The 11688-nt window shown below is 46.0% G+C and overlaps 1 protein-coding gene across 2 annotated transcripts in view; it reads left to right on the top strand.

Moving 5' to 3' along the window:
• Positions 1 to 253: 253 nt before the first annotated feature.
• Positions 254 to 11688, top strand: part of LOC135545518 (UDP-N-acetylglucosamine--peptide N-acetylglucosaminyltransferase 110 kDa subunit-like) — a 35621-nt gene continuing 24186 nt past the window's right edge. The window contains exons 1-6 of one of the 2 annotated variants that reach the window (XM_064973168.1): positions 254 to 651; positions 3051 to 3201; positions 3712 to 3955; positions 4215 to 4283; positions 8088 to 8204; positions 8892 to 8971. In XM_064973168.1, coding sequence (XP_064829240.1) covers positions 615 to 651; positions 3051 to 3201; positions 3712 to 3955; positions 4215 to 4283; positions 8088 to 8204; positions 8892 to 8971 — 698 coding nt within the window. In that variant the 5' untranslated portion in view covers positions 254 to 614. Of the gene's footprint in view, positions 652 to 3017; positions 3202 to 3711; positions 3956 to 4214; positions 4284 to 8087; positions 8205 to 8891; positions 8972 to 11688 lie in introns of both variants that reach the window. The other variant, XM_064973167.1, reaches the window with a different exon arrangement.

Here is an 11688-nt window from a genome sequence, read left to right as displayed (position 1 = left end):
TCGATTTGCCGCAGTGCACATGCGTCACAAAAAACCTCACTGCGGTTATGTATCCATCCGCGCTAAAATGATTATTTACAAAAAGTTTGCATATACTCGTTTTTAAACGTTGGGTTTGTACTCTTTGAATAATGAATGAATATTTCATATGTCATCAAATTGTTAATAAAGTACGCTCATTTTCTTTATAGTGTGTGAATTTATTATTTTCATTGGATCTATTTTCTGTAAAAAAAATTGTCCCTGGCTGAGGCTCATTCGCCATTTTGTGTCCCTTGAGTCGCTTTGTTGAAGACGAAGCAGCATTTCATGATTGCGAATTTGAAGGAATAATTATTTGAGTCCCGTAGCAGTACGTTGATTGTGAGCAGTCAGACATATATATTACAAGGACAGGAAATCGCTCAGGAGCTAGCCAACTCTTGAAAAGAGAGTGACTTTCTTCTTGACTAGCTAGCATTGACTCTGGTTAGCATAGCTAGGCTAACAGCTTTAGCTAGCAACAGCTCAAGAAACGTCGACCAATCGACGACTATAATTAAACGTTTCTCTTAATTTGATATCATCAAACCACAACACTGACGACCACCGTGCAAGACTCGAAGACCGAGGAGATGGCGAGCTCCGTGGGAAACGTGGCTGACAGCACAGGTAGAGCTCTCGCTAGCTAGCTAACGTTGTTAACATGACACGAGTCTGCTAACATCTTGCAGAACCATTAAAAAAAAACTTTATGCCGGCGTGTAAATAATCCAGATGTTGCTTCAACTTCAATTATAGCATGTCACTTAGCCAGGTGTGGCTATGTAGCGATATGTTGTGTGAATACACAACACGGATCATGTAGGTAGAACCCGCCAGACATGAAGCCCGAAGGATGTTATTGTATTAGCAAGCTTGACCATAATCTAGCAAAATGTAGTTTTAGTTATTTTCCCCAACGTTTGATACAATGAAATTTAGCTAGGTAACGTGGATCATTATTTGACACTGTGTTTATTGACTATTTTGTCTATAGGCCGTTTAGTTTTCCCTTTACATTTTTAGGCATCAATCTAATTTTAGCTAGTTAGCGAACGTTAGATGTTGATGGGTTGTTTTTTCCGCCAACTAGCGTACATTTGTAAACAATCACCTCACATTTCATCTAACTATGTAAGTTACTTTGGTCCATTTTCATTTAATCGCACAACATTGCGCCTTTCATAATATTTCGTGTCAGACAGTTCTAACTAGCAAATGTTGATGCTTTTTATAACGATGCTCATCAACATTTGCTAGTTAGAACTGTCTAGCTAACTAACGTTAGTTAAAATCCCAATTGATCATTTTTCTTCAGCTCTTGACTGTTATATAGCTAACAGCGGTTAATCATTTAGCTAGTTAGCTACACTATATATACAAAGTTGTGGACACTCCTTCAAATTAAATGATTCGACTATTTCAGCCACACCCGTTGACAAGTGTAAAATCGAGCACACAGCCATGCAATCTCCATAGACAAACACTGGCAGTCAAATGGCCTTACTGAAGAGCTCAGTGACTTTCAATATGGCACTGTCATAGGATGCCACCTTTCCAACAAGTCTGTTTCAAATGTCTGTCCAGCTAGAGCTGCCCCGGTCAACTGTAAGTGCTGTTATTGTGAAGTGGAAGTCTAGGACAAACAATGGCTCAGCTACGAAGTGGTAGGCCACACAAGCTCACAGAACGGGACTGCTGAAGAGTGTAGAGTGGAAAAATCGTCTGTCCTCTGTTGCAACACTCACTACCAAGTTCCAAACTGCCTCTGGAAGCAACATCAGCACAAGAACTGTTTGCCGGGAGCTTTATGAAATGGGTTTCCATGGCCGAGCAGCCATACACAAGCCTAAGATCACCACTTGCAATGTCAAGCATTTGCTGGAGAGGTGTAAAGCTCTCTGCCATTGGACTCTGGAACAGTGGAAACATGTTCTCTGTAGTGATGAATCACGCTTCACCATCTGGCAATACAACAGACGAATCTAGGTTTGACGGATGCCAGGAGAACGCTACCTGCCTGAATGCATAGTGTCAGCTGTAAAGTTTGGTGGAGGAGGAATAATGGTCTGGGGCTGTTTTTCATGGTTCGGGAAAGGCCCCTTAGTTCCAGTGAAGGGAAATCTTAACGCTACAGCATACAATGACATTCTAGACGATTTTGTACTTTGTGGCAACAGTTTGGGGAAGGCCCTTATCTGTTTCAACATGACAATGCCCCCGTGCACAAAGCAGCAGGGTGGCCTAGTGGTTAGAGCGTTGGACTAGTAACCGGAAGGTTGCAAGTTCAAATCCCCAAGCTGACAAGGTACAAATCTGTCGTTCTGCCCCTGAACGGGCAGTTAACCCACGGTTCCAAGGCCGTCATTGAAAATAGGAATTTGTTCTTAACTGACTTGCCTAGTTAAATAAAGGTAAAAAAAAAAAAAAAAGCGAGGTCCACACACAAATGGTTTGAGATCGGTGTGGAAGAACTTGACTAGCCACCACAGAGCCCTGACCTCAACCCCACTGAACACCTTTGGGATGATTAGATCACAGACTGCGAGCCCAACATCAGTGCCCGACCTCACTAATGCTCTTGTGACTGAATGTGGCAGCAATGTTCTAACATCTAGTGGCAGAGTGGAGGCTGTGAAGGGGGGACCAACTCTACGTACTTTTGGTAATTTAGTGTATCTTTCAAAGGAAGAATGCCTGCTGCTATTTTCAAGGACGGTTGACTTCTTGGCCTATATAACAGTAAAACATGACTAATAAAACATGACTAATACCCTGTGATTGACAGTCCATTGCTACACAGCGATTTGTATTAAACTATTGATTGATCTACAACGGTGCAATTATTTAGCACCCAAGGGCATTTTATAAATGGTCTGATTTGATTTCTCAAGTACCTAATCTTGTTTATTATTTTGTCTCTGTCCTCGTGTTCTTCCATCACCTCTAACGTGTTGTTTCCCCCCTCCTCGGGTTGTTGGGTGTTGGTGATACAGAACCGACAAAACAACGTATGCTTTCCTTCCAAGGGTTGGCCGAGCTGGCGCACAGGGAGTACCAGTCGGGTGACTTTGAGGCTGCCGAGCGCCACTGTATGCAGCTGTGGAGGCAGGAGCCCGACAACACGGGCGTGCTACTGCTGCTCTCCTCCATCCACTTCCAGTGTCGCAGGCTCGACAGGTGAGGTGGACAGCGAGGGTTGTCAGCTCACACTGCAGTCAGTCTGGAGAGAATACTGGGCCCACTGTGACTGGTTGGAGCTGCAGCGCTCTGGCTGCTACAGTGCATGTTAATACACCTGTGGTGTTGGGGAGTAAGGAATGGCTGGCTGTGCAGCTGGTCTGTCACTAATCTTCATGCATCTCTAAAATGACTCTTACAGGGGTTGGTGGCTGTTTTCTTTTCTCACAGGTGATCCAGCTGTTGGCTTGGATTTCACTGTTTTTCTCTGGTGTTTTGGCTTGTTGCTCTTACTATGTACTATAAGCACACGGAAGTGATTTGAATGAAACATACGTTTTACCCCCACCACACACACACGATCATTTAGTCGTCCCACTATCTCACAATACACCAGCTAGTGTGTTAAATGAGATCTCCCATTGACCAAAGTACCAGTACTGGACCACGCACCACCACATCTCTCCAGTACTGCCTACCGCCTCGTGACCACCACCTCCGTCCTTCCAGATCTGCCCACTTCAGCACCTTGGCCATCAAGCAGAATCCTATGCTGGCTGAGGCCTACTCCAACCTGGGCAACGTGTACAAGGAGCGCGGCCAGTTGCAGGAGGCTATAGAGCACTACCGCCATGCCCTACGGCTGAAACCAGACTTCATCGACGGGTACATCAACCTGGCAGCAGCCCTGGTGGCAGCGGGGGACATGGAGGGAGCCGTCCAGGCCTACGTCTCAGCCCTACAGTACAACCCTGTGAGTAGACCTTGGACCCAGTTCGTGTACCTCATAAGGTAGCAGCCCAGCACAAAACCCAATGTTTTGGTGTTCTGCCAGACCTTGACTCTGAACCGGTCTTGCACCCGCAAGCTACCCCAATCTGACATCAAATGTCATTGGTCACATACAGGTATTTAGCAGATGTCAATGCGGGTGTAGATCTGAAGTTCCATGTGTTAGTCTGTCTGGTAGTGCGTTTCTGGTTTGGAGCTCTAATCTGTTTCCTGTCCCTCAGGATCTGTACTGTGTCCGCAGCGACCTGGGGAACTTGCTCAAAGCGCTGGGGCGTTTGGAAGAGGCTAAGGTATGTTCCAGGGGCTTGACACCGGCACAGCTTTTTGCTTATCTATCTTTTATTTTAAAATTTACTTTGTACTTTGATTTCTTTGTAGATGTTTTGTTTGTCAGTTCTATTTTGCCCCCACCCCCACTCTACTCATTCACTTGAGTGTGATTTTTTTGTCCCTGATGCCAATCTCAGGCCCCACCCTCCCCACAACTACGCCTTGGGCAGGTCCTATCGCCCTGGGCCTGGGCAGGCCCCACTCCAGTACACCCTGGGCAGATTCCCCATCCCTCTTATGAGGCGTTTTTTTTAGGGGGAATTCTCTAGACCCCCAACCCATTAAACCCTTCTTTTTTTTTCTCTCCCTGTAAGTGACTTTTCAGACCACTTTATACTTTGTTCCTGTTGAGCTCCACTTCCAACACCCCCACACAACTCCCCTGCTTCCTCTCACAATGCTCTGACCTCTCAGGTCATTTCCCCTCCCCTCCCAGGAAGAAAGGCTGGGCTTTTCAAATTGCTAGCAATAATGAGGTTTCTGATATGGATTTTTTTCTTTCTCTTCCCAATAAAAACTCCCGAAATGCTAAAAACGAAGGTGGTTTTGGAGGGATAATGCTGGCTCGGTCTTGGAAGGATAAATGAACTGATGAAGATAGTTCATCTCTGCAATGCAAAAGATAAGATGGCCTCTAACCAAACCACATCACTCCAGTTATTTAACAACAAATCGACAGCTCTGCCAATCAGTCCTGTTTTCCCACTACTCCGTACCCATGCAGATTTGCCAGTCTTGTATTTTATGGAGTGCCCTTTGACCCTGTTATTCCATCTTTATTTACCTCCTCTAAGCCATGCATACGTTGGCTCTTTTTTTTGTGTGATCTCTCTATTCATCTACCTGATACGATATCTATACCTTCCCTGGGTTGGGTGAAAGCTGGAGCTGTGGAGTTGACATCTTGCTAGGTGACCTGGTGCCAGGCCATCTTATTTAGTGCCAGAAGGGGGAGGAGCTCCAGGGAGCTGCCAGGCCAGCCATCCCTGCGCTGTTGCTCCTCCCCCCCGCGCGCTCGCTAGGTCCGGTGGAGTGTGGCGCGAAGAGCTGCCTTCCTGACACCCCAGCTACACCCCAATCAGAGGCTCCACCCCCACCCCCCTACTGGTTATCTTATCTGACAGTCCCTGCTGTAAGAGTGGGTTAATAGAATAGTCAGGACTGTACCACGTTTTCATACCCTATCTCTCACACACACCCCTCCTTACAAGAGCCCGTAGTACAGTCTGATGCTGCGTCAGGCAGACAGCTCACAATCTGCACTCCGCCGCCCGCGTTCAGTTGGCTGGGTTAGAGAGAAACCCTCTTTATTTCAGAGCTACCTATGGAGGCTTCTAGATGTCCAAACATTACACAGCCAAGGCTTTTCTTCTCACTCCCCATTGGCCAGGATTCAAGCACAACAGGACAAAGAAAAGGCCACGCATTAAAAAAATATCCTTTTTGAAGAAGCGGTTGAAGGAGAGCGTATGCTATGACATATTATTCCCAAAGAAATGTCATCAGTTCATTTGATGAAGATCAAGCTAGTTATCCTCCCTCCTTTCTCCTAGCTTGGCCATAATGTTAATATTAGTGGTTGATAACACATTTTATCGAAGCCTTTCTTCCCTCGTGCCAACCCCCACACACCCCGAAACATCACTTTTTTTCTCCCTTGGAAAATAAAATAAACATGAATGTTAACAGAGCAGGTTGTCTTATTTTTGTGCTGTTTATTTCTTGGGATGTTTTATTTAATTTCCATATGAGAGGAAAAAAAATAATGTGTTGTTTGCCAACTTTTACTAACGCTCTTGTTTTATTTTGTCTCTTGGGTTTTTTTCCACAACTGATGATGTTATTTAGAAGGTTGTTTCAGGTGGGTGATGACATTACTCCTGCTACCGTACCCTAGGTGCCCTGGCTGAAACACGGATCACTAGGGCAGCATCAGTCCTCAACCACCAGCTGCTGAGGCTGCCGCCCTCCCCTCTGACAAAGTCCAAACAATGTGGTAACGGGTTTGTAAACTGCCAGCAAAAGAAAACCCCACGAACTACTACTGCGTCATGCCTCTGTCTTGTGGCTTCCTCTGAAGAGCAGAGAAACAAAACAAGAAAAGAACAGTAAAACAAACCAAAAACAAAAAGAGAAGTACAGTAAGCATTCCTTTAAATACCTTAAATTACCATGACAACAACGGCCAAAACCTATATCGATAAATTCCAAAAATATACCAAACATGGAAGCAATTAGCGGGAAAATATGAATTTAAAGAAAAAGAACCATCTAACTCTGACTTGTTGGTTGCATTTTTTTCCTGTTGATTTGATTTCCTTCTTGGTTTTGGAGCTGCAGCGTTCTGCCGGTGGTGCAGACTGCGCTGTGAGTGTGCAGTAACGCAGGGGCTGCGCAGCGAACAAACCTTCCAAGGCCAAAAAGGCCTCCGGCTCAAGCGACGCTTCCCCCCCCCCACCCACTCCCCCCCCGGCCTGCTGGGTACAGACCCTCCCCCCGACGCCCTCTGTCAGCCTGGCACCCAGCGTACCCCCAAACTCCAACAGGACACAATTTGTCTCTCTAAAACAACTCCTCTATTTCCACATTGCCCTGCAGAGCAGTCCCTGGGCTCTGGTGGTAGATCAGCTCTCCTGTCCTCTTAGGGTGTCAGACACTTGGCCGTCTTGATGCCCCTAAATTTCAAACTCCCCTTCTCTGTATTCCCCCTCTATCTAATCAGCCGCTTGGCTGCGGTCTCAATGACCTCTAACCCCAACCCTCTCCCCTGCCGCACGTTGGTTCTGAAAGGCATTGTGGGTACAGAGTGTGACAGTCTGGGTAAGCAGGGCGTCTCCCGGGACTCTGGGTCTGCAGCCGGTCCGCAAGGCGGCCGGGGTCAGCGAGCGCAGCGGCGGCGAACAACGACCTTGTGTTGCTAAGCAGCAGCAGGGTCGGTGGCGTGCGGGGTGACTTTGGTTGTAGTCAGACACACACCTAGGACACGCCCGGCCCACGTAGATTTTTGTGCGCACGCATTACAGGGACCTCCAACTGCACGCAGCACCCGCCATTCAAGGTTGTGAGAGATACAGCTATCAGACTGCAACTAACGAAGTTACTGGTTGTTTTATACATTTGAATATCATTTAGGTATTTTCCTTCACTCATATCAGCAGCTTAAGGGCTGTACATTTTCATAACAAAACAGAAGAGAAGTCTAGTAGTGTCTAGTCGTTTCGGTTCCTCGTGTTGTGAAAGAGGCCATGATAACTGCAGAATGTCGGTCTGCGTGTGGGTGCTGGTTGGATCTGCGCAGCGTAGGAATAAGCAAGGCAGCTTAGCGCCGCAGATTTCAGCGCAGGCGAGCCCATGCTGCACACTCACTTTTTGCTTTAGTTGAGGAAGTTCACTAATTCTGTTTCCTCTACCCCTTTTTATTTGATTTTTTTTTATTTTTATTTTTTTTATTTTTTACAACCTCTACCACTACTCTTCCTCTCCTCCTACCACTACTCTTCCTCTCCTCCTACCACTACCCTTCCTCTCCTCCTACCACTACCCTTCCTCTCCTTCTACCACTACCCTTCCCCTCCTCCTACCACTACCCTTCCCCTCCTCCTACCACTACCCTTCCCCTCCTCCTACCACTACCCTTCCCCTCCTCCTACCACTACCCTTCCCCTCCTCCTACCACTACCCTTCCCCTCCTCCTACCACTACCCTTCCCCTCCTCCTACCACTACCCTTCCCCTCCTCTGGTTTTGATTGTTAACCCTTTGAAGGCGTGTTACCTGAAGGCTATTGAGACTCAGCCCAACTTTGCGGTGGCTTGGAGCAACCTGGGCTGTGTGTTCAATGCCCAGGGAGAGATATGGTTGGCCATACACCACTTTGAGAAGGTGAGATTTTTCTACACAGCCGATGATGTAAAAACAAAGGACAGACCAGGATAGTCTAGTGTCACTGACTAATGATACATGTCTGGGCTGAAACATTTGATAATTCACACACAATACTATTAATGTCTGAGAACATTTTTAAGTACTGTGGAATATTCTGTCCCTGTTCACTGGTCTAAAGGGGATTTTTTTAGGTGAACAAAAGCCAGCGCAGTGGTGGCTATAGTCAATCAGAAAATCTATTTTGTTTAATTCAAGTTGCAACAGGAGCAGAGAGAATGTTTAGCTTGGCCTTCGCAGAGAAGGTCCTTATCGTAATTATACAGCACCAGAAAGCCAAGACCTTGTCGGCTGCTATCCACAGAATCAGTGTTCCACAGAATACAACAACAATCAGTCTCCTTGAAACTGCAGTCTAGCGTCAGTCCCTTTCAACAGATATGAGTAACATCCAGCATTACAACTTGTGACCAACCTGTGTCACAAATAGAACACTTAAAATCATGTGGATAACATGGGAAAACGTATATAAATATGCTAAGCATTGTGTTAATTACTCTAAATTGAAAAGGAACTTTATTAATCTTAAATATTTCCACAATACAACTGGTGTTGGGGGGAAATGTTTAACACCCTTCTAATACAGTATTTCCTGTGTGTTTTGATGTATTTATGGGTGTTTGTCAGGCTGTGACTCTGGATCCCAACTTCCTGGATGCCTACATCAACTTGGGCAACGTTCTGAAAGAGGCTCGCATCTTTGACAGGTCAGAGACTTTTCCCCGTGGCATAACCAGTTAGACCCGAAGACACTTCCTCGTTCAGTCCTAATTATCCTCAATTCACCTAGTGAGTCTTAGGCTAATAATAGGGAATGTGTTCAAAATGACACCCGATTCCCTGTGTAGTGCACTACTTTTGACCAGGTCCCGTAGGGCTCCAGTCAGAATTGTGTACTGTATAGGGAATAGGGCGCCATTTTGGGACGCAGACCTAGGTATGACGCTCTGGCACCTTGTAATTACATTTTGAAGAAAGTCAAACACACACAGAACCATATGCATGGTGGTAGTAGCTTTTGTGCTGGTAGGCAGATTTAGTAGTGGTGGTAGGTAGTAGTAGATTTGGTGGTGGTAGGCGGTAGCTGTAGTAGATTTGGTGGTGGTAGGCGGTAGCTGTAGTAGATTTGGTGGTGGTAGGCGGTAGCTGTAGTAGATTTGGTGGTGGTAGGTGGTAGCTGTAGTAGATTTGGTGGTGGTAGGCGGTAGCTGTAGTAGATTTGGTGCTGGTAGGTAATAGCAGCAGCGCACAAACCCAATGTTTCTGCCGCAAGTAGAGCTTTTGTCGAGCCTTGGTTCTGGTTTGTAAGGGTAGTATATTATATTGTGGGTAAGTATGTTTTATATTGTATAAATTGTACATAATCTGACTTTCTGTTGTATTTAACCTTTTATTTAAAGATGGAATATATAACTTTTTTGGCGACCCAACCATATTCACGTAGAAATGTGAGTTATAGATCTGTCTTTCTCATTGAAAGCAAATCCAAGATGTAGAACTGTTCTATGTGCACTATTTCTATTCTTCTCGTACCTTCGGTTTTTGTCCACTAGCTGAAAATGCAATATTTTTGGTTATGGAAAATAAACTCGGCAAAAAAAGAAACGTCCCTTTTTCAGGACCATGTCTTTAAAAGATAATTTGTAAAAATACAAATAACTTCACAGATCTTCATTGTAAAGGGTTTAAACACTGTTTCCCATGCATGAACAATTAATGAACATGCACCTGTACAGACGGTAGGGAATTACGGTCACAATTATGAAAACTTAGGACACTAAAGAGGCCTTTCTACTGACTCTGAAAACACCAAAAGAAAGATGCCCAGGGTCCCTGCTCATCTGCATGAACATGCCTTAGGCATGCTGCAAGGAGGCATGAGGACTGCAGATGTGGCCAGGGCAATAAATTGCAATGTCCGCATTGTGAGACGCCTAAGACGCTACAGGGAGACAGTACGGACAGCTGATCGTCCTCGCAGAGGCAGACCACGTGTAACAACACCTGCACAGGATCGGTACATCCGAACATCACACCTGCGGGACAGGTACAGAATGGCAACAACAACTGCCCAAATTACACCAGGAACGCACAATCCCTCCATCAGTGCTCAGACTGCCCGCAATAGGCTGAGAGAGGCTGGACTGAGGGCTTGTAGGCCTGTTGTAAGGCAGGTCCTCACCGGCAACAACGTCGCATATGGGCACAGTCCCACCATCGCTGGACCAGACAGGACTGGCAAAAAGTGCTCTTCACTAAACACTAGATGTTGGAACATTGCTGCAGGGACGTGCTTCCATTCAGTCTCGAGCATTAGTGAGGTCGGGCATTGATTTTGGCCGATTTAGGACAAGCTTGCAGCCCAATTCAGTTCCAATTCACCTCAAAGGTGTAAGATGGGGTTTAGGTCAGGGCTCTGTGCAGGCCAGTCAAGTTCTTCCACACCGATCTCAACGAACCAGTTCTGTATGGACCTCGCTTTGTTCACAGAGACATTGTCATGCTGAAACAGGAAAGGGCCTTCCCCAAACTGTTGCCACAAAGTAGAAAGCACAGAATCGTCTTGAATGTCATTGTATGCTGTAGCGTTAAGATCTCCCTTCACTGGAACTAAGGAACGTAGCCCGAACCATGAAAACCATGAGCTTTACACCACTCCAGCTGACACTTGGCATTGCTTATGGTGATCTTCTATAAACTGAATTCATTAAGTTCCCGACAAACAGTTCTGGTGCTGGCGTTGCTTCGAGGCAGTTTGGAACTCGGTAGTGAGTGTTGCAACCAAGGACAGATTTTAAAAAAAAAAAAAAATGTATGCACTACAGGCTTCAGCACTCAGCGTTCCTGTTCTGTGAGCTTGTGTTGACGACAACGTCGGGGCTGAGCCATAGTTGCTCCTAGATGTTTCCACTTCACAATAGCAGCACTTACAGTTGACCTGGGCAGCTCTAGCAGAGCAGAAATTTGACTGACTTGTTGGAAAGGTGGCATCCTATGACGGTGCCGCGTGGCAAAGGAGACTTGTTGATGGAAGTTGGGAATCAAGTGTCTTAATGATGCAGAATAAAAATCTCCGGCAACCTGAAAAGCAGCCTCTGGAAGGAAAAGGATACAGCGTTTGACCATGTATTTCAAAACTGGTGAACAATGAGTCGACACATCCACCACGCTCTCGTCAGCACACCAGTTGTCGAAGTGGCAAAAGCCCCCCCTCTATTTCTCCCACTGTCCTGTCGACACGGTGAACGGAGAATCCGTGAGTTTGGGGCTGACCCCATTTAGTCCATGGATCCATTTGTGTGGTTGATAGGCTGTATAAATCACAATGGCTTGCATGGCCTGTCTGCAAGGAACTTGGAACGTTGTATCGACTATTAACTTGGGTCCTGCCTGAAGTTCACGATAGCAAACTTGCTAATTGTAT

The sequence above is a fragment of the Oncorhynchus masou genome, chromosome 9 (genome assembly GCF_036934945.1).
Source record: "Oncorhynchus masou masou isolate Uvic2021 chromosome 9, UVic_Omas_1.1, whole genome shotgun sequence".
Lineage (NCBI taxonomy): Eukaryota > Metazoa > Chordata > Actinopteri > Salmoniformes > Salmonidae > Oncorhynchus > Oncorhynchus masou.
Note: the sequence above shows the minus strand (reverse complement) of the source record. Positions and strands in the feature narration are given on the sequence as shown.